General features: G+C 36.6%; 1 protein-coding gene across 1 annotated transcript in view; it reads left to right on the forward strand.

The window, feature by feature from the left end:
* LOC140163340 (uncharacterized) overlaps window positions 1-23,999 on the forward strand; it is a 104,609-nt gene extending 80,610 nt beyond the window's left edge. The window contains exons 24-44 of the mRNA XM_072186738.1: window positions 5-118; window positions 1,196-1,306; window positions 2,055-2,165; window positions 5,804-5,914; window positions 7,055-7,123; window positions 7,493-7,606; window positions 10,625-10,735; window positions 11,441-11,575; window positions 11,835-11,945; window positions 14,653-14,751; window positions 15,112-15,225; window positions 15,632-15,742; window positions 16,378-16,425; window positions 16,533-16,643; window positions 16,770-16,880; window positions 17,351-17,407; window positions 18,121-18,234; window positions 18,752-18,862; window positions 20,662-20,775; window positions 22,087-22,203; window positions 23,860-23,999. Coding sequence (XP_072042839.1) covers window positions 5-118; window positions 1,196-1,306; window positions 2,055-2,165; window positions 5,804-5,914; window positions 7,055-7,123; window positions 7,493-7,606; window positions 10,625-10,735; window positions 11,441-11,575; window positions 11,835-11,945; window positions 14,653-14,751; window positions 15,112-15,225; window positions 15,632-15,742; window positions 16,378-16,425; window positions 16,533-16,643; window positions 16,770-16,880; window positions 17,351-17,407; window positions 18,121-18,234; window positions 18,752-18,862; window positions 20,662-20,775; window positions 22,087-22,203; window positions 23,860-23,999 — 2,234 coding nt within the window. The remainder of the gene's footprint in view (window positions 1-4; window positions 119-1,195; window positions 1,307-2,054; window positions 2,166-5,803; window positions 5,915-7,054; window positions 7,124-7,492; window positions 7,607-10,624; window positions 10,736-11,440; window positions 11,576-11,834; window positions 11,946-14,652; window positions 14,752-15,111; window positions 15,226-15,631; window positions 15,743-16,377; window positions 16,426-16,532; window positions 16,644-16,769; window positions 16,881-17,350; window positions 17,408-18,120; window positions 18,235-18,751; window positions 18,863-20,661; window positions 20,776-22,086; window positions 22,204-23,859) is intronic.
* The last annotated feature ends 350 nt before the right edge of the window (window positions 24,000-24,349 follow it).

Raw genomic sequence — 24,349 nt, forward strand, 5'->3', positions numbered from 1 at the left:
TTAGATTCTTGCAGTGAGGGTTACTTTGCATGCTCACCTGGTGGACAATGCATTGAAAACATATTTGTGTGTGACGAGTTGATAGATTGCGAAGAAACAAACGAAGATGAATTAAATTGTGAGTCATATAATATTTGTATTAAAACAGCATTAAAAACGCATACGTGTTTTATCTTTGGAATAATTTTTGACTACACTCGGTTTCAGATTGTCCCTTGCTCAGATTGTCGCGAGCGCCCTGTTAATGAGCGACATACGCGGAGCTTTGTTTCCGCCGACCAACGTTTTGACGCATACTCAACCAATCAGATACCCCGTCTGTTGTTATGATTGTCAGACGATTAAATCAGTCAATCAGAATCCCACTTTTGTGTTTACGCCGTGCATGCTCTCAATATGTAAACAACTACCGTTCTTCTCTGGCAGAAACTGTAAATTTATCGAAAGTTGTTACAATTTGTTAAGCAATAAAGATCACTGTCTTTGGAAACTGTTCGGAATATCTTTCATACTTTTAGTGTTTGGGAGTAAAGAGTCAGGATCTAGGAAAAGGGTTACATTCACCGCTAACGACAAGTACAAAGTGTTTCCAAACTTGACCTAATAAGTATAAATGTTGGATCGATGAGTTTTGAACCCTTACCGCAACGCAAACTTGGAAGCTGTTCGGAATATACTTCATACTTTTAGTGTTTGGGGGTAAGGAGTCAGGATCTAGGAAAAGGATTACATTCACCGCTAACGACAAGTACAAAGTGTTTCCAAACGTGACCTAATAAGTGTAAATGTTGGATCAATGAGTTTTGAACCCTTACCGCAACGCAAACTTGGAAGCTATTCGGAATATACTTCATACTTTTATTGTTTGGGGGTAAGGAGTCAGGATCTAGGAAAAGGGTTACATTCACCGCTAACGACAAGTACAAAGTGTTTGTCAAACGTGACCTAATAAGTGTAAATGTTGGATCGATGAGTTTTGAACCCTTACCGCAACGCAAACTCTAATAAAGATTCAAACATTTCAGTGCTGCTGTGTTTTTCCATTTTGTCAATGAGATTGCTGCTAGTACATCTAAATCTGTAGTAGCTTCATGACTTGCATCTTACCATAAAAGTGTACTATGCCCTTTCATTCAACATTGACAAAACAAATCATGAATATGTATAAGTACTAATTTCAATCAAATTCATATAGGTTTATGTAAGAACGAAACTTATTTCCGATGTGATAACGTACGATGTATTGCTCCTGACCTGGTATGCAATGAGGTTGACGATTGTGGGGATAAATCAGATGAGAGAAATTGTAAGATGGCTGTAAAACTTATTTCTTCTTCTTTTTAATAGTATCTGAGTATAAAAATCCCAAAATGTGTATTATAGAATCGCACATGCACTTATCACTGCAAATAGAGACATAAAAGGGAAGGAGAGTACGAGAAAGCTTTTTAACACAAGTCAACACATACATAAATGACAGCCAGTGAAAAAAGTTCACTGACTATCCAGGATTTGAACCTGGCACCTTCGGATCACCGGACCGATGCTCTACCAACTGAGCTAATAAGTCAGATGGAGAAGAGCATTGATGTTATTATCTATAGGCCTTCAGTTCAATACCCGCCCTCTATCATCTTCTAATCCAAGAAGCTTTAAGAAAGAGGTTTGGAAATCATTCCGAAATCATATTCGAGACGGAGAAATAAAGTTTAATCTATGTGGTACATTAAATATGAGAAAGCTTTTTAACACAAGTCAACACATACATAAATGACAGCCAGTGAAAAAAGTTCACTGACTATCCAGGATTTGAACCTGGCACCTTCGGATCACCGGACCGATGCTCTACCAACTGAGCTAATAAGTCAGAGTAATAAGGAGAGTACAATAATTGATTCTGCATTTTACTTCCAACATAACTGTTATGTGATCAAGCAAATCAGCCCGCAAATCAGTCGAAAGTCGAAAGTCGATGGCTATGTCAGTCATCAGTATGTTTAAGATTATTATCGATTCTGTTAGACATATTACTAATGTTTTTCAAATTTATACAGGTTCATGTAAAAACGAAACGTATTTCCGGTGTGATAATATACGATGTATTGCTTCTGACCTGATATGCAATGAGGTTGACGATTGTGGAGACAACTCAGATGAGAGAAATTGTAAGATGGTTGTAAAATTAATTTCTTGTTTTTTTTTCAGAACTTTTGAAAACAAAATATGTGCATTATAATGGGCTAGTCCAGAAATTAACGGCACCTACCCTAAAGAAGACATTGGTATCCCAACAAAGTTTGAGTTTCCCCAACAAAGTTTGAGTTTTCCCATGTCTTCTTTAGGGGTAATAAAAATTCCTTTAAAAAGGAATAGGGCGCCCAATGGGAGCTTTGACGTGATGTGACGTATGTACGGAGACCCCCCTTTTCACCATCGCTGTTACCAAAAGACCCCATTACCAGCACATGCTCTGTCACACAAACACCCCATATTTTTCCTTTAGATCTGTCACCCAAAGACCTAGACCTTTCCATCTGAACAGCAACGAGTCGTCTATCACTGATTTTCGAGGCTTCTTTTGGCTCTCACCCAAAGACCCCATTAAAATATTCTAAACCAATCCCCCCCAATTTAGATCCAAACGGTCCCTCTCTCACCCAATGACGCCATATTTTGTACACTAATTTTGCTCTCACAGCATGCCATAAATCATGCTCTCATTTGCAATGACCTTATATTTTTTATATTTTGCTATCACCGGATGCCCCTTACTACAGCTATATCCATTTCCTATTAAAGTTCTAACCCCGGGGCTGAAATGTAACCGTTTGGATACATTAGCATAGTAAGCAAAGAAAGATTAGGAACAGTAAAGCATTTTTATTGCAGTGAGAGAGGTGTAAACTCGTACTGCATGGGACGAAAGAGGGTTGGTTTCAAACCAAGGAATAAAGATCTTACCATTTCAGTTACTATTGTTAGGAAATCATGTTGTGGAGGTTGTTGGGCAGAATTATTTTATTTAGAATATAGGTTTGTTAAGGATTGTTTTCCAGGTGGACATATTATGATAATTATAACTGTCGGTTGTAATACCTGACAATATTGCATTCCTGGTTGTTGATTTAACGGATCGCCGCGGATATCAGGTTTTAAGAGCATTTGAACTTGTTTTTCACGCTTAATAAGCGACGCAAAAGTCACGGTGTATTGGGTGATTTTATTAACCCAATAATTTTGTATTTCAAAAAACATGCTTAATAAGCGACACAAAAGTCACGGTGTATTGGGTGTTTTTATTAACCCAATAATTTTGTATTTCAAACAAAGATGACAAACCTATACGGGATTTAATGATTTTCGTAAACATGGTAAAGGTAACTGTTTTAAATAACACGCGTCACTCTCACCTGGATCATAGGTCTACTCTGCGATCGTAATAGCGCCATCTCTCTATCAGGTTCTAAGAGGCGGTCAAAGGTCTAGGTTTATTTGGTGTTTTTATCAGTCCATTAATGTTGTATTTCAAACAAAGATTATACACACAAGATTTCATCCCGTGTATATTTGTAAACAATAATAAAAACAAATCCAAGCAAATTGTGGTTTTATTTCTAAGCTGGGCATACTTTAAGCAAAACAATTGCGAAGTAAATCTAGCAAGAGTGAAATTAGAAGCTTTTTACAAAGTCATGCCAATAAAGTGCCCCAGCCGTAGCTGGCGCCCTAAAAAGCCGTTCTCGGCAATTGCGAGCATACTAACATGCCATACACACACACACACACACCCCCACTGGTTTTTCCCTTCAATCGGGGATACACACATTTTACACAGGTTGCGTAACCATGAAAATGGGGACACCCAGTTGGCACATAATAGAGCCCGATCTTCCCCAGTTGACTAGGAAATTGTCAAACATTCCTGACTTTTTACAGGGCAAATGGAGACATCACCCCCTATTGCCCTGTAGAGTGTCTTAACACGCTCTATATCCCCTGTTACCCTGTATAAAGTCCTTTTAAAAATCGGGGATATCCCCGGTTGGCGGTATATCCCCAATTACATGTAAAAAAATTGGAATATATCCCCGATTGAATGCAAAACCAACGCCCCCACCCCCCACACACACTTTGGAACATGAGAGTCCGTGATCAATATTTGTAGAATTCAATTAAATATTCATAGCTGATTGATAATTGATTATCGGTTATCGACTATCGATTAACACCATCTCAAACGCTGCTTACCAGCGTGCTATGGTAAGACTGTGATGAAATCCGTAGGCATGATACTCTATGTACTGCTGGCTATGTTCTTTCCTTTGTTTTCTCTTTTTTCATTTGCCTTATGATTTATGAGTTCAGATATGTCAAATTTGTCTTCTTTAGGGGTAGGGCAAAATATCTGGAAGCGCACAATAATTATATCGTCGCTGTACGCAAAATAATAAATTGCCAAAGAACGGCATCTGTACGTCCGCCGAGGAGCATAAATACCGTGAATGCGTTTTCTTCACCCTGTTATTGTTTACTGTATGCTTATCTAATCCCCAAACTGTCACAATTTAAAAGAAACGAAATAAACCAACACGTTCAATAGAACCTATTATTATCCTAGGTTCATGTAATGTAGACGAGTTTGCCTGTTCAGGTGACGGACCATGCATTCCAAATACCTTTGTTTGCGACTCCGTACCTGATTGCATAGCTACAAATGCAGATGAAAAATATTGTGAGTCACGTTTCTGTTCCCATAATGATTACTCATAGTATTTATAATAATTCAAATTATTAATCAGAGCGAGCAAATCAGTTCATATGTATGCATCAAAGGTGAGTCATTTGTGCAATGTTTCATTCGCTCGTTCGTTAATTCATTCATTTATTCATTCATTTAATCATTCATTTAATCATTCATTTAATCATTCATTTAATCATTCATTTATTTATTCATTCATTCATTCATTCACCCGTTCATTCGTTCATTATTCATTCATTCATTCTTTCATTTATCCATTCATTCATACATTCATTCATTGATTGATTCGATCATTCATACATTCGTTCATTCATTCGTCCATTAATTAATTAATTAATTTATTTATTTATTCATTAATTTATATATTCATACATTCGTTCATTCATTCATTCCCATCACGGAAAACGCAAAAGCCTGAATTTGCGTTGCATTCCCTTTAACCATGTTAACAATAACCAACAGATACAAAACAAATGTTACCCAACCTCTTTGTATCCAATGGCTGCGTTGTGTAAAAACCTGTTTGAAGTCTTCTATCAAGCTTTATTATCTAATAATAGTTATAAAAAGAGGATTTTTGTTCAAATAGATACCAAGTCTGTATAACCATCAAAATTTAAAAAAGAATGCACAAATTATTTTTAAATTCGAATAAGTCATATATTTGTCTATTTAAATTCTGAAATGCTAGTAGAACATACGCAAGTTACAATATGCAAATTATAATTAACATACTGCATTTATTTGATATAACCAGTTATTATCAGTTATGTTTATATATGTTCCAATCCCATACCCTATTTACTTCATCGATTACTTGCTCATTACAGATTGATGTGATGGTATATAGTAATTTAGAGATTCAATCATGTTTCACCGTTGTCAACCACCGTTTTAAATGCTATCAAATATTTGAACAGGACCCAAACACCCCAACACGTTCATAACATATATTTGTTATGTATGTAGGATTTACTCTACATGTATACTGTGATAACACACATACTCTATTTATTACATGTCATTCTGCTATTGTCTCTTTAGGTCCATGCCCAAATAGAAACCATTTCCGATGCGATAACTTACGGTGTATTCCTCCTCAACTCATATGTAATGGAAGAGATGACTGCGGAGATATGTCTGATGAGATAGATTGTAAGATAATCTGATAAAATTACGTATTCCCCAGTGGACACACCTGACGTTGAAATCACGTTGAAATTTCGACGTCGAAATCAATTTTGACGTTGAAATTAGATTGAAATCACGCTATATTCGCAAATAGACTTCAACCTGATGGAGTTCAACCTGATTTCAATCCGATTTCAACCTACAGGTTAGCTGAAATCAGGTTGAAATTTCAACGCTGTATCAACGTCGAAATTTCAACATGATTTCAACTAACCTCTAGGTTGAAATCAGGTTAGGTTGGAACTTCGACGTTGTATCAACGTTGATTCAACGTCGAAATCCTAATAACCTGTGCCCACTGGATCTCTATTTCACTTACCGTTGAATGAAAAATACATAACCTACACATATACATACCACTCTCAAGGCTTAGAAAAAAAAGTTAACTTGCCCTTTAGGTTCCAACACCTGGGTCGGTCGGTCGGTCGGTCTGTCGTTTTTTCATATTTTGGGTCGGTCGATAAGGGCAAGTCAACTTATTTTTTTAAGTCTAACCGACGGCAAACTCGTAGATACTATAACTTAAAAATACATGTAGTATACTTATTAATACGTGATGAATGTTTGAACTCAAAAATCGAATTTAACGATTATTATTATTACCATTGTGTATACCGTAAGTATATGAATAATAGGCTGCGCTATTCTTTGGGAAGTATTTGAACACCTGAGCGCAAGAAGACCGCAAGTCCACTTGGCCTCTCAACATGTATACACTAAAGTTACGTATAGTTTCTTAGGGTTGTATATTGTTTAATACATGTTCCAGGGTGAAAACATCATGAAAGGTTATGAAAGATTTGTTTTGGCCCCTGAACATGTATAAAACGTTACCAAACTATACGAAACTATACGCAACTTTAGTGTATACATGTTGAGGGGCCAAGTGGACTTACGGTCCTCTTACGCTCAGGTCTTCAATTTTAGTTTCCGTCGAACATGTGGCAGACTGTCATGGATATTTTGACCATGTTTGATCGATTTACTAAAGATTTGTTCCTACACTATTTTTGCATTAAGTAAATGGGAATGATGTTTAAAAAAAGATTTTTGTACTTAGATATTGCGATACGTGAATAATGATATTTTCTGTTTTCAATCAAGGTCCAACTACACCTGTGGCTACGACAACGAAATCGCCAACTACCACCTCTTTACCCATGACAACTGAAGGTATGCACTCCTTTTGAAACTACTGTTATTCTTTCAAAATACATACAATGTCATGTTCACTTATAGTTGATCAGCTCGTAATCGGTGGGCCTTATAACATCGCGGATTAATAACAATAATATTTAATTCCGTGAATTGTCTTGTACAATCTCAGCAGAAGTATCAGGAATTATTAGTTCTAGACCAATTTATTTTTCTACTTTATTTAACACGCACAATATATATAGACCAAAAAGGCAGACTATATCAAAGAGGGTCTGCTTTTCGGCGTAGTGGTAAAAGCCTAACAATTCTCGCCGATCAAAATATGTCTCTAAATGTTTAAAATAAAAAATGCATGTCTTAATATCTTTTCCCCTTTCTGTTCAGGTCCTTGTCTACAGGGTTACTTTCCTTGTTCACGTGATGGACCATGCATTGACATCAGCTTTGTCTGCGATGCATATATAGATTGCACGGAAACGAACCAAGATGAACTTCATTGTGAGTCAAAAACGTAGTCACCAAATAATCACTGGTTTTCAGAGAAGAAACTTTACGAATTCATAGATGAGACTCGGTCGGAGATAATGACACTATCCTCCTCACTCGAAGGGGCGGTTGTAGTGTCAGAATCTCTGATTCCATATCCACTTTTAAAGCCTTAAGGTGGCTGTGTACTCTCAGACATGCATGTAGTAAAAGTGCAATAACTTTGTAATTATTCGCGCAAAACATATAAAAGTATACATTTTTATGAAGGCAAGATCTCAATAAATCTTAATATAAATTTGGGGGTAAAAACAACAATTTTGAAGAAAATCACAAAAAAGTGAGTTTTTGGCATTTTTTTTATAGGACAACAAAAGAAAAAAACACTCTTTCCAAAATATTTTATTTTGTTTTTAGCTCAATCTTGAGGCTCCATTCCAAAAACGTTTTTTATTTTTTTGATATTGGCCTTATTTTTTGAGATATTGACCATATAAGGCATCAAAATGAACTTTTTAAAATTCAAAACGCCTATTTGCACAAAATGATGCCCAAAATCGGAAATAGACCAAAATATAAAAAATGAAAAACCGTTTCTTGAGTCGATCATGCTTTTTACGATGATCATATTTGCTTACCTATAGATGCTGTATTTATTGAGTTATCGTGTACCTAAATCGTCATTTTACCGAGAAAATGAACATTGAAATAATGGCCGTTGAAGTTTAAAGTGGTCACATTTTGCACTTTCATCGAATCTCACAGGAGAATGCGACAGTTTTCGTTTTTGCAACTTATATTACGTAAACATCGGGTAAATCCACAGCCCCTTGAGAAGTTTGAGCGAAATCCATTCATAACTTGATATTTAAATCGGGGAAAGAACTGAAAAAACCCACATTTTATCAGCTAAAACGGAGCCATTTGACCACTAGGTTTTTGTGAAATCAGTGCTTCCGTGGTGTTTCCATGAGATGCGCCGCGCATGCAGATAAGCGTCGCGTATTTGTGCGTTAACAAATTGCGCGATACGTAACGCGATGAGTTGTTGCGCGCGTGTACCTTGCTGGTACAACAAAGATTTTCTTTCCTTTTCAATTTCAAACACGAGTGGAATAGTGAAATAAAATCCTTAAAATATTGCAGTTGGAGTTTACAAATCTGGATTTTCATTCCTTGTATTTATAAAAAACATAACAAGGTACAAACATATCATAAAAACTCAATTTTGAGAAAGAAACAATGGCTAGAGTACACAGCCGCGTTAAGGGAAGGGGTATGAACGTTTGGACAGTATTTATTTTGGGACATTAGAGCACATCAGACATATCGAATTGCATTCTGAATACGAATAATGTCCTTCTGATATCAAATAATTTTGATTTTTTGAAATTCGCAATGTAATATACATTTTATGGCAAATCATTAAAAATTGATATTTTTGATATTTAACAGTACTTGAAGTAAACTTTATAAATCTTATGATTTATACTTAAAGTGTATGTAGGTGGGATGAAAAGCCGACGATCAATTGAAAATTTTGACCTTTCGTATTGAAGATATGGATTTTTTCCCAAAACACCAAAAAAAAAAAAGGTATTTTTGGGAAAAAAAGTTACCACAACTTTTACCTAAAAAATGTAGTAAAACGGGATGATTTTCTGTTGGTCCGACATACGAATTTTCAGATTATGATAATATGTCAGAACACAGTCGCAAATCGTAGTCTCCTACAAAGCCAGTTTGGTTACGCTCCCTCCACATGTAGAGGGATTCGAGCGCAACCAAACTGGCTGCGTATGAGACTAACTCTGAGGCCGCACTTGCCGTCCAAATACAAAAAGTGCAAGATATTTCGAGTGATAGAGGTGAAGTTTATGATGTTGTTTCTTTGCAAATTCCCAATGTTTTTCGTGTCCAAATGTATTGGGAACTTTCATAATGATTGCATATTATCATCTTGGAAGAAAAAAAGAAAAATCTAAAAATTTAAAAAGATCGTACATTAAGGCTTTAAGAAGTCTCCCAAGACTCGGTTATATATGCATTAATTGTCTTTTTATTCCATTGTTGTTTCCTGTGTTTCTTGTGTTTCCAAGCGTATCGTTCTTGATGTAGATGCGCTATGTAAATGCTTGTAATGTATGTAATGTAATGTAATGTAATGTAATGTAATGTAATGTAATGTAGTGTAATATGGATCTTGGAAGTTAAGACAAAGGACGCATTTTCAGGATTTCAGCAATATTTTCGGTTGATTATGAAAATGTAAACAAAAATGGTAATGTTTCAGTACATACCGACCAAACTAAACTCCAACCACTATTCTTAAATACTTAAGAACGTTCCTGCAATCTTATTGGTTCTTACCTGTGTGATATAGCACGATATCACACGGGTCAGCGCGTGTAGATCAACGCGATACGCGTACTCGCTATTTGAACCAATCGGAGGCGCATAGCAACGACGGGACTGATCGATTTTAAGCCCTAGATAGTTCCTTGTAAAATGTAGGATTTAATTCGATTAAAATTTGTAATACTTTAACATGATTCTATTTGAATTGAAGTGTTTAAGAATGAGAATAAAGGTATTGTTTTAGCCGCTGTCGTGCATCTATCGTCTCATATAACACGGGTGTACATCATTATTTTTGGCGTAAGACAACTCGGCGAACTTAAAATAATGATGTCGTCCATGTTATATGAGACGATAGATGCACTTCAGTGGCTAAAGCCAATACCTTTATTCTCTAAATCTATGTCTTTAACTACGTCTTGTGTTTTAAATACCCGACTTGTATTTTTCAACCGTAGCACATTTGCATGTTTTGGATAACCCCTTCTTACTCAGCAAATCAAGATCACCTCTTAGGTAGTGATTCTTAAAAGTGGGTTGTAGAACTTTGCTATTGTCTTTGAGATTGTTTAGGCTCATATCTCTAGGAACTGACGTTGGTAAAGCTTATTCGATTGACACTCTATGTTGATATGACCAATCATTTAATAATACCTTCTAAAACTATCATAGGTCCATGTCCAAACGAAGGCGATATCAGATGTGCTAATACACGGTGTATCAATCCTGACCTGGTATGTGACGGGAATGATGATTGCCTGGATAACTCCGATGAGGCAGATTGTAAATATCGTTTCAATCACCTGTGATGAAATCAATTCATGTAATTTAAGGAATAAATATAAACATCTTTTACAGTGATTACATAATTTCTCTAAATTAAATTTCGATGCTGTGATGATATCATGTCTATAAGCTGGATAGTTCTTTCTAGTAAAAGGACTATTCTGATTGTAGACAAGATATCATCACATCATGGTATTGTGCCCTTTTATGAATGAATAAATGATACCTGGCCATTTAATATTTCCCCTTCATACTCTCCTAGATAGTGAGAACCAATCAGGGCATCCGTTAGTAAATTACTAGCCATGCATAAATGTTGTACAATTGCACGGGTGCACACTCCGCGTAGTAAGCGCAGTGCTTTCGGACGCGTTCATTTTGCTTGCGGGTTGTTGCATTTATATTTGCCTGCATTTTCCAAATTTTTAGTGGCAATTTTTTTAAATAAAAATGCAAAAATCACGGGATTTTTTTCTCGTGTATGAAATAAGTCAATAAATGCGTATCACAAAATAATGCCTTCGAGGCTCGTGCATTAGACGCATCAACATCTCAGAACAAGTGCGTTATTTTATACAATTTCACTGTCAATGAACGAGTGATTTGCATGTATTAACCTATAATTATAATTAACCATAGTTTGAGGGAAGAAAAAGAATGGATACAGTTAATATCTCAAATGCTATTTACGATATAATTTAGGTCCAACTACACCAGCAACAGACCTATGTAATCCAGGTTACTTTGCCTGTTCACCTGACGGACCATGCTTTGAAGAAAGACACTTTTGTGATGCTATAGTAGATTGTATCGACACGATGGAGGATGAAATTAGCTGTGAGTACACCTCGCACATCTGGGTTTTTTGTTGTTGTTTTTTTGGTCTTTGTGATGTTTTTGGGATACTAACAAACTTTTAATCTTCTGGAAGCATAAAATCTCGTGAAATACAATGACACATATTTCACCTACTTAATTATATTACTTTCATTAAAATAGCTTGAAAGGTAAAAGAGGTTGAGAAAAATTTAACAGATGTCGCATCATCAAGTATGTCGTTGTATCATATATCTTAATGTTTATCAAACCTATATAGGTACATGTCCAAGGGAAGGTGATTGGCGGTGTGCTAACACTCGATGTATTCCTCCTGACTTTATATGTAATGGGGAAGATAACTGCGAAGACAACTCTGACGAAGAAAATTGTAAGATTTTTGTATATTTAATTTTGATCGATTTTATACTTTAATAAGACGAGTCGGTGATTAATGAAGACGTGGAGATAAATAATGCTCGGGAAGCTAAAGCTGTCCATAATGCAGTAGAATCCACCACGACCTTTGCAGGACTTAAACCCCATTAAAAGCTATTAAACCAAGATAACACTAATTGAAAACAGCTCAACTGATTAAATCAGATCTTCTCTGGTTAAATCCACACTATACATGTTTCTGTTTTACCTGTGCAATGAGCAATGAGCTGGTATTATAGCTTCAGTTGGGTGAACGATTATAAAGCAAACGCAAGGTAACAATACTTTGTTTACGAAATGAGACAATAGTCTGCTTATTGTTAACCAGCGTTCTTGAAAATGAGAAGCATAATGGTTTGCAGACTTAACACGGTTTGGAAATAATTTCATCATATTTTTTGGTGTTATCTGTCGTTTACATATCCTTCCTTAAAGTGCGAATATTTCCAAACACCTAAATTAGCTAAAAATTTAGGACATGTTACAAAACTATATTTTCTAGAATTTCAGAGAATATTTTAGATATTGGCCGGTTATTTTTCACACAGTGACGTTAACTAGGCAATTGCTTATACTTCTAACATACACTACTTGTAGAGGCCACGCGTCAATTGTGAGAGCTCTGTGTATTGTGTATAGGAAAACGGACAGTAACTGCAGTATGCCTCGCCGAGTAAACTACGCATCCTTGTCATGTTTGTTATTTTTCACACAGTGACGTTAACTAGACAATGTCCTATTACCTATAACATACACTAAAACACCAAAGTGCGAATATTATCAAACACCTAAATTAGCTAAAAATTTAGGACATGCTGCAAAACTATATTTTCTAGAATTTCAGAGAATACTTTAAATATTGGCCGGTTATTTTTCACACAGTGACGTTAACTAGGCAATTGCCTATACTTCTAACATACACTACTTGTAGAGGTCACGCGTCAATTGTGAGAGCTCTGTGTATTGTGTATAGGAAAACGGACAGTAACTGCAGTATGCCTCGCAGAGTAAAGTATGCATCCTTGTCATGTTTGTTAATAGGCAATAAACAACGGTGAAACATGATTGAATCCCAATTTCAAATATTGTTGCGCGCATTCTGCAATGTTTGCTCTAGACTTTAGGTACGGCTTTACAAGCCATAAGCTAGGTATATATTTATTGAAAACAATAAAACCGGCAAATGCACAAAAAAGCTGGTGCTTGTAATGCAAAAAACTCCTTGGAGGCAATTGCATTGGACAATCATCAACATTCAGCGCAAAGCTACATGATTCTTCAGTTAAGGTTGGTCTGAACCCTGGAATTATGAAAACTTTCGGGCCTCATAACTGCTAAATTATTAGTCTAAACAATATAAAAGTATACATTTTTAGAATGGAAATGACTTGATGAATTCATCTGTGAGGTCCAATTTGGGCCAAAATGCTCATTTTGGAGAAAATCCCAAAAACGGGTTTTTGGCCCAAATTTTTTCGTGCAACGTAACAAAAAATTGTTTGGCCAAAACAATTTTTTTATTAATTTTTAAAAACTAGATACAAATATCTAGGGACCGTTTTTTCATTTTTTTGAATTTTGACCAACTTCACCAAAAATATTAGAAATTTGGGCGAAAATCAGGCTTTTTATGGGTTTTTTGAAAATTTTGCGTTTTTGACCATTTTTGTGCAAATTTCTCAAAGTTGGTCAAAATTCAAAAAAATAAAAAAACGGTCCCTAGATATTGTTATCTAGTTTTTAAAACTTAATAAAAAAAATTGGGATTTTCTCCATTAATGAGCATTTTGGCCCAAATTGGACCTCACAGATGAATTCAGCAAGTCATTTCCAGTCTAAAAATGTATACTTTTATATTCTTTAGACTAATAATTTCCATAATTCCAGGGTTAAGACCACCCTCAAGCAGTGTATGTGGCATAACACATGTAGTAAGACTGACACGAATGTAACAAAACAATACCAGGTTAAAGACAGAGGCACAGCGTCAACACCAGGTAAATAATGATTTTAGTACAGGCGGGAAACTAACCAATAGAAACACGCCCTGTATCGAATCACCTGTATCTACTATCACAACACTAATCGCCAGGTACAAAATAGAGTTGACTTTTCAACTCAAATCTTATTGTTAGTAACGACCAAATAGAATAAAATCCTATTGTTGAGGGGACAATAAAAAATGCAGTGTCTCACTGCGAAGCAAATCGAAGCAACTTTAAGTTTTTTTTACAGCCTGAAGCTAGGCAAACAAGTTGAAAATCGGAGCAACTTTAATTTTTGACCCCTGTACAACTTGGAAATTGACCTTCGATACTTTTCGGCACATAACTCCGCAACCACAGGTTGTACACGCATATATGGCCTATGGGGTTATTTCTGGTGTCGTTTTGAGGGTCATAGATAAAAAATAACGCTTGCTCCCCGCCATTTTTTTGGATTCAGCAGGTCCAAATTAGTAAAGATACCTAGGTAATCAAGTTTTACTAATAAATGCCTTACGAAACCTGAATTATTGAATTTTTGTCTAGTCTAGAGGTCTAACAAGGCCACAACGGTACTTATAGTACATGTATCATTGATAGTCTTTGACCTCTCCTCATATCATGTTTTATCATTGTATGCCTGATTGATTTGTTATGATTGTTTCCCTGATTTAGGTCCAACGACAGTGGCTACGACAGAATCATCTACTACAACAGAACAAATGATTACCACTGATTCATCTACGACAATAGAATTGATGACAACTAAGCCAGGTACATAATTAATATTGGCCTAAAATGATGGGAGGGGGACTGAAAATTGGAGAAAAAATTGGTGGACCACCCTGGGGGTGCCTGGGGGGGTAGTTCCGCCTTGAAGTCAGAAACTTTTGCAAAATATAGGTCACAAATACCTATTTCCCTTCTATTTTATCACAATGTTATGGAAGGGGGGTTGAAAGGTATTCCAGCCCCCGCAGCAAAATTATTGACGGGGCTGAGCCCCACAAGCCTCACTGGTTCCTAAGCCTATGATCAAAATAATATTATCACATTTCCCTAATGTAATGTTTAACTGGTTCCGTACATTCTTCAGATTTTGGTGCTTTTTCTTTGTATTCCCATTCATTTCAGATCCCTGCCCAACAGATTTCTTTGCCTGTTCATCTGATGGACCATGCATTGAAAAGATCCTTGTATGTGATGCGTTTGTAGATTGCCCTTCGACAAAGGAAGACGAACTTCATTGTGAGTCAAATTTCCATTTGCCGATTTATTTACAATATGCAATCAGGGCTACTAAATGTAATTATATCATATGAATACGCATTATTATGCATTTATTTATGACTCCTATGCATATAGATATAGGTTTTATTTTAAAATAGTATTGTCAGTTTAACTTTCCCATGTACGCGTTAACGCGAAGATTCGCTAAAGTTCGGAAAATATGTCCATGAATGATGATCTTGTTGATTATCTTTGCAAGATTATAATGTAGATCAAACAAATGATGACAGAATTCTACATCTTGCATGATAAAATATATCTAAATATCGTATGATATTTTTGCAAGACGCTATTTTATATAAATTCCTATCATGCAATGAGTTCATGGTGATGTTATGTAAAATATTGTACTTATTACTTATAGGTCCGTGTCCAACAGGAAATGATACAAGGTGTGATAATACACGTTGCATCGATCCTGACCTCCTTTGTGATGGGAAAAATGATTGTGGCGACAACTCCGATGAAACAAATTGTAAGATTAATGTTACCTTTAAAGTACCACAACCCCACCGGATTCTCCTTATCTTATACGTTGCCTGTCAACGTGCTTTTCAAAGATTTCAGAAGCGTTGTGCGGTTAGGGTACAGGAAGGGTATGGAAGAGGACCTTTTTGTACCCGTAAGCAACGCTCTTTTCGTTGTTGTGAGCAATTTTACCGCATTGATTGATTTGTTTGATTTCGTAAATTTTGTTTTAAAAGGAACATGATATCAAAATGATGGAAACAAAATTTTTGAACACATTCTAATATCTAATCTAACATTGATTTCATGTTAAGTATTGTGATTTGAGGCATATGTTTAAATAAATTTTGACTCTAAGATATTTAAAAAAATAAAATAGCAAACCATGACTAGCTCTACGACAAAGAAAGTGTACTTGTTCACATCAAATGTTGCACTTCGATGGCGTTCATTTTGGTCATGGTTTGTTGATGCCATTTTCAGGGTCAAATACTCATTAAATATCGTTTCATTCGTATATTGTATGATATAAAAGCTTAAAGTGGAAGATATTGAAGATAAAAATGGAGAACAAATAAATTATATCTCATGATTATGATTACTATTTTAAAAGTCCTTTGACATGCTTTTGTTTCTTCTAAGGTCCAACAACGATGGTAACAACAGAATTTCCGATGACAACTGACTCAGGTACATTACAATTACTTCTCCTCTCTTGTTGTTTGCATGATTTGTGTTGTTCACTGATCTTCAAAAGAACGCTGTTGTAAGAAATGTTCATCTACATTCCATTTCAGATAAATGTAACGACGGATACTTTATATGTTCAGTTGGACTATGCATTGCAAACAGATTCATGTGTGATGAATACATAGATTGCATAGACACAAAAGTGGATGAGATAAATTGTGAGTATGGGTTTCAGCTGCCAAAATAAATACCAGAAAGTAGTAACTTGTAACAAAATTAAACATCTTTAATGATTATTGAAAATGTATTTCGAGATTCTGAACTTTTACCTAACGCTATAACAGGTCCATGTCCAAGGCAAGGCGATTTCCGATGTGCGAACACACGATGTGTCGGTCTTGACAAGGTTTGCAACGGTGAAGACGATTGTCGAGATAACTCCGATGAGACAGATTGTAAGATGATATCATATTGTATTCTTGATTTAAATTGTATTTCAATGTAAGAGTTTGTGAAGTAAATGTTAAGAATAGGAAGAACATAAAATAGCGAGATTGCAGATGCAGCAGAGAAAAGACTACATATCTACAGTTACTGACTTGTATACTGACGATTTAAAAGGAAAACATCAAATAAAAATCCCTGAGAATGCTAAAATTACGTAGAAGTTAGAATTAAAAACAATTAATTGTGCTTGGTACAGACAGTGGCGTAGGGTGGGTAATCATGGGGGGGGGGGGGAGGGGGGCGGCACATGATTGGGGGCACCGAGTCTGATTGGGGACGCAAGCGGTTTTTTGGCAATTTTCCTATAGGATTTTCGAAATGATGCCCCTATAACGTAACGCCATTGGGTACAGATCATTATTGTTTGTTACATTTAGGCACTTTAAACTAAATTTATATTACTTTGTGTCGAATGCAGGTCCAACAACCAGGCCAGTGACAGAACCACCCATTACGACCGCATCACCCACGCAAGGTAAAACTATTATATGCCGATTTGTCTGATATTTCTCGTCTTGGTGAAATGTTTCTCAATCCATTGTATAGGGTGTATCAAAATGATGTCCATCAGCTTTCAGTGATTATGGGCAAGACTGAGACATCAAAATGCCACATTGACGAATGTCATAATACGTTACGTTCATAAAATATCCTCCTCATTTTAAGAGGATCCAATTTTACATATTGAAGAAGCAGACTTGTCAATAAACTCTAAAAACTGGTGGGTACCAAACATTTTGATACAGCTTGTCCTATATTGTCCACTTACATAATATAACAGACATAGTGACATAGATATAGATACCAGTGACTCACCTGTAACAGCAAAACAATCTACGACTGACATTTAAACGACAAAGGAAGAGTTTGTATCCAAAAGGCGATGTGTCCTTATTGAAATGAACAGTATGCCCATTGCGGTAGACCTACATACATGTATAAATCATTTTGTTTTCTTCTAATTTATTTCATGGTGTTAATTAGTGATGGAAATATGTGAATACTGTTAGTGGTTTTATTTTACTGTAAATTTAATGTAATTGCAGAATTCACTAATAATCGCTAATCATGATATCGTTATGATATGCCTGTATTCTGCCATAAACATGATAAACCAGTATAAGTATTTGAAATAAAGAAAAAACAACTTGCAGTGACGCGATCTGTTTCTCGTCATTTCATTTTCAGCTCCTTGCCATCCAGGTTATCTTCCTTGTTCATCTGATGGGCCATGCATTGAGGAGAGTCGATTTTGCGATGGATTTGTAGACTGCCTAGAAACATTTATAGATGAAAAGGATTGTGAGTAAAATTTCCGATCGCTGAAAAAATTGGCCGATACAAAAGAAGATTTAAGCATTCATTCCGAATTATATTATTTTACTGTAACATATTTCTATTTTTACAAAACAAACAAATCATGGCGAACACTGCATCTAATTATACGTTGGAGGTAATTATGTAATTTGTCCAGCTTTACTATGTGGGAAGCACGGTGACCTAGTGGTTAGGGCGTGAGCTTCATAATCCAAAGGTTGCGGGTTCGAGCCCCACCACGGCCAGTGTGTTGTGTCCTTGAGGAAGATAGCTTATTTCCCAATTGCTTCACTCCACCCAGGTGTAAATGGGGAGCTGCTGGGGGTAATCACAATCTAAGTCGCTGAAAGTACCTCCGCATCGGTTGCGGACTTGGTGAAGGGAAATGATTATGATGTATTCTAACATGTCTAATGGCAGCGGAATAATTGTTGAAGTGTGCTGGTGCTTCGGCGAAGCGCACGTTATAAACAACCAACATTTTAAATTATATACTGTGCAGGTCCGTGTCCAGGAAATGGTGAGAAGCTTTGTGATAATACTCGTTGCATTTATCCTGACAAGCTGTGTGATGGGAAAGATGATTGCGATGACAACTCTGATGAGTCCAAATGTAAGCTCGTTGTAAATCTTTAGTGCGTTTAAAAGACAAATTGAATATTCTGTGACAAAAATATAGTAGGCAATGTATCACTGAATGAGAACCAATGTTAAGGATTTCGACATAAAATATCTGTTTTTGTTCTTCTAGTATCATATCGATTTTAACCATCGCCTTACAAAGCGGGTGCCTATAGGGATTGTCTAACTTGAAACCCGACTCCAGGATAAGGGGAGACATCTCAGACATAGTATACACACAGTATTGTGACCAACTGTTCAAAATGATCTCTAAACATGTGTAGATCTTTTTGCTAAAACGACCCCTAAACAAGAATAACAGCGCAAACAACGACTTTGATCCCTTCCAGTGGCGGCGCTTGCCCCCCCAGTTTTTCCCCCACTTTTGAGGTAATGACCCCTACAATTACGTAAATTTCCACTTTTTGCGGCAATCATGAAGAAAAGGAAGTATGAGCATATCACCCCCGTCATATATGAGCTTCACTGGCTGCCTTTAGAATTTCGGATTCAGTATAAGTTAGCTGTTTTTGCTTTTCGGCACTTTGAAGATACTTTACCAACTTATCTGTCTGCTACGCTCTGCACGTACAAACCAGCTCGACCACTTCGATCTTCTACTGAAAGATTATTGAAATCTCCCCGTGTAAATCTTAAATCGGCTGGTGAACGCTCCTTTCATTTCGGTGCCCCGGCTGTTTGGAATTCGCTTCCAAACAGCCTCCGTAACACACATTCGCTTACTCAGTTCAAAAAGCAACTTAAAACTAATCTTCTTTTCGTGCTTTTCCGGATTCACATATGTAACTTGTTTGTCTTTATTGCTTGTGCGCCTTGAGTTCTTTTGAAGATTGCGCGCCTACTAAGAACCCTCCATTATTATTATTATTAATTTTGCGCAAAATTGGTCGATTTTCCCTCCATGAAATTCACTTTGGCTCCCCCCCCCCATGACCCCACCGAAAAAAAAATCCTGGTGCCGCCACTGATCCTTCTAACACGCATACGTTCATTCACACTCCAAAATATCCCTTTTCACGGGTTTTTGGTCACGCCAATAAAGCCGAATTACTACCTCTTCCTGGGCCCCATCAGACATTTATTGTTGCCTGTACAAAAATATTCAGATTGATATTGATATTAGATTTGTGATTGGCTTTCACATTCATTTTCATTTTGAAATAAAATGGCATGTTTTTACGATTTTAGCCTAACATAAATTGTTGGTGGATAGCTAAAATAGCTATAGCTATAGACTTTGTAGATAGCTATAGCGCAGCTTGTCAGTCCAGATGAGTCCCAACTTAAGCTATTTACTTTAATTAAAAGGTGGCAAGCAAAGGGTTGCTCGCTAGTCACTATATCGAATTCAGTAATCACTGAATCTGAAACCTTGGAAAGTAGACTTGTCAAATTAAAAAAATTACCCACCACTAATTGATATAGAGTATTATACTCTTTATAAGACAAAGGGCGGCGAATGAGTTGGGAAAAAACTCTGGGAAAAAAACTATGAATTTCTGTAATGGGTTAACCTGTTCATAAATCGTCTTGATCTAATTTACTTTGGCTCACCTCAAGTTCCTTGTAGCGCAAACGCGAAAAAGTATTAATGCCATAACCGAGCTTGAGGTGAACCTGATTATAACACTGTGTATACTCTCAGTCATCTGGGAAATGCTCAACATCAAACCAAAAAGTGAGTTTTCTGGTTGTCATGATTTAATTAACCACAATTTGAACCAAATTATAGTTTATATTATTTCGTTCCTTTGATTATTCCATTATAAGGTTCGACCACAATGCAAATGGAGTCTACAACGGAATTACCCAGCACAACTGATATATTGAGTACATCCATGACGACAGAGGCGACTACCACAATAGAACTGACAACAGAAGCGGGTACTTTATTATTTTAAGCTTTTCATCTGTAATGATGTAATGTTCTACTCACCATCTCACTGATTTGTTACTAAATTTATCTATCTCTAAAAAAGTCACTGTTTCAGAAACTTCAGCTTGTCTCAAAAATTTTTAAATACTGTTCCAACCAAACTTAGATATAGCTGCACTATGTGTGATGCTAACTTCTCATAAACACCTCAAATAAAGAAAGTCCGCACTTATGTAACCCATCCTACACCAAAACCTGGTCTTTTTATGACAATTTGACGATTGAGAGATCGTGTGCAGAATCTTGTTAGCTCCATTTTCAAACTAAATATGCTACCAAGAACTCTACATTTACATAGATTGATACCAATACCAGTATATGAAAATTTTTCTGATGTCTCAACTTTCATATACTAATATGTAGCTGTCAAGTTAGCTCAATCGATAAGGCGTTCGACTATGGTGCGAGAGGTTGCGAGTTCGAACCCTGGTGGTGCCTAGTATGCGCTCGTGGAAAAATTGAGTCAGCTTGAAATTCCCTTGGACAAGGAACTCACTGCTAATTTGTCTCGTTGTAACCCGTACGAAACTCGGGGAGCTGATCCTGGTTGCGATGGTTATTTGTGGAATGTCTAGGGTGTGCGCTCTTGAAGCAGCAAAGTCCCTGAATTGTTGTTTATGGAATGATGTGGGGCCATAGTGGTCAGCGACAACCTGTAAAGTGTGCTGAGGCTTGTGGATCAACGTCTAGGCGTTGTGCCTGTGCGTAGCGCACTATAAATCAATGCGCTTTTTTTTTTTAAATATGAATATTTGTTAATATAGAGTGTTTGGTAGCAAATTTGGTATCAAATTGCAGCTAACAAGATGCTGCACACGACCGTATCAATCAAATTGTCAAAACAAGATCGGGATTTGGTGTAGGATGGGTTATATAAGTGCGGACTTTCTTTATTTGAGATGTTTATCTTTTAGCTCACTGGTCAAAAATTGTATCCTGTGCCATGAAATCAACTCTCGGTGATTTGTCTTTCCCAAAAAGCGGGCGGGGGAGGCTAGGGGGTGATCGATGTATCGACTTGCCGCTGGTCACCGCTGGCTTTTGTGGCTTTATAGCATACTGACGTAAAAAATCGTCATCAAAGCGGAAAGCGGCATGAAACTCTGAAACCAGCCTAAGATACTCAACGGGTTCTATATGACCGATTTATAATCCCTCCGTAATCCCTTTCCCTGATGTAATTTTCGTTGTTTGCACACATTTCTTAGAAGTGTTACTTACAACAAATAAAACCTCGATCTGTTGTCTCTTCTTTTCAGATCCTTGCGATCCAGGTTTTCTTCCTTGTTCATCTGATGGGCCATGCATTGAAGAAAGTCGTTTTTGCGATGCATTTGTAGATTGTCGAGAAACATTTAAAGATGAAAAGGATTCTTGTGAGTGAAATAATTGATCAATTTCCTACCCAAGCAGTTTTGAACGTTAATCACGACTTCTTAAATTGTAACAAAACCGCCTTATGATTAGTAGAAAAATCGAATTATATAGTCTTATCAAAGTTGTATTTGACTTAACTGAACTCAGTGGAATCGTTCTTACAACTTTAATTTTACTTTTGCAAGAAACATAACTGAATACCTGAACAAGGACACAACCCGAATAAAACAAGTTCATGAAACATATTTTTGTTTTTTAGGACAACAAGTCATATGTGCAAATACACATGTTTAAACAGTATTTTGCATGATATCACTTGGATTTGAGTTTAGTAATAGGGGTGTTTAAAGATGTTGGACTTGGGATCATTTTTTGAATCACATAAAGTTTTATCTCACTATTCAACTACACATTCACACACACCCCACACAACCACCCAACACCCCCACACACCTCATTTACCACCAGACCCAACACCCCTAAAAATATATAGAAATGCGTCATTATAGCAATAATTCCTATGCATGGATCGTTTTTGCTGAGCTATGAAATGCAGCCTGCAGAAGTATATCTTAAATACTTGCTTACTAACATTTATTACTTGAAATGCCACGAAGGTATGATCTCCACAGTAGTGTCAAACAAAAAGCAAAAAAGTAAAATATATAATAGAAATATTTTACCACCTGGAGGTGACACTCCTCATAAATATTTATTCACTCTGTCAATCGTATTTTGGTCTTAAATGGACATATATATCGAAATATCATGAAGGACTGAAGGTATGTCCCCAGGGAGTTGTCAAATGAAAGAGAAAAATAAATAAAGATAATAAAAATATTTCTTCACGTGGGGTCATGTAAATATTCGTGTACTCTCTTACTCGTCTTTTGGTTTCAAATAGACATATCTTGAAATACCAAGAAGGTATGACGACCCCCCTGACACTCCTCACAAGACAACCCCCTGACTGACACTCCTCCTCACAAGACAACCCCCTGACACTCCTCACAAGACAACCCCCTGACACTCCTCACAAGACAACCCCCTGACACTCCTCACAAGACAACCCCCTGACACTCCTCACAAGACAACCCCCTGACACTCCTCACAAGACAACCCCCTGACACTCCTCACAAGACAACCCCCCTGACACTCCTTACAAGACAACCCCCTGACACTCCTCACAAGACAACCCCCCTGACACTCCTCACAAGACAACCCCCTGACACTCCTCACAAGACAACCCCCTGACACTCCTCACAAGACAACCCCCTGACACTCCTCACAAGACAACCCCTGACACTCCTCACAAGACAACTCCCTGACACTCCTCACAAGACAACCCCCTGACACTCCTCACAAGACAACCCCCTGACACTCATCACAAGACCCGGGTCAATATCTAGGTGTTTTCAAATTCAATATCTCGCAAACTAAACAAGGTTTTACTCACCGTGTGGTGTCAAATAAAAAGTTTTGATTTTGTGAACTGTGCATGCATTTACGTTTGTTTATTTTCAAGCGTATATTAATACTGTCAAATTTTTGAAAAACTATATCTAATAATCGTATGATATCAAATTTAAGGTGCTATATCATGTACGTTGCAGGTAAGATCGTATCGTAATATGTCCAACTTCTATAATGTACAGGCCCGTGTCCACGAGATGGCGATATTCGGTGTGATAATGCACGTTGCATTGATCCTGACAAGATATGTGATGGGAAAGACGATTGCGACGACAACTCTGATGAAACAGCTTGTAAGACTATTGTTAATATGTTATTGTAACTTCAATTGGATTATTCTGTGACAAATTATTGTGACAAAATTGATTATTATATCTCCTACTTGACGATTGCGACGACAACTCTGATGAAACAGCTTGTAAGACTATTGTTAATATGTTATTGTAACTTTAATTGGATTATTCTGTGACAAATTATTGTGACAAAATTGATTATTGTATCTCCTACTTGACGATTGCGATGACAACTCTGATGAGACAGATTGTAAGACTGTTGTTAATATGTTTTTGTAACTTCAATTGGATTATTCTGTGACAAATTTTTGTGACAAAATTGATTATATCTCCTACTTGACGATTGCGATGACAACTCTGATGAAACAGCTTGTAAGAC

Source organism: Amphiura filiformis, chromosome 10 (assembly GCF_039555335.1).
Source record: "Amphiura filiformis chromosome 10, Afil_fr2py, whole genome shotgun sequence".
NCBI lineage: Eukaryota > Metazoa > Echinodermata > Ophiuroidea > Amphilepidida > Amphiuridae > Amphiura > Amphiura filiformis.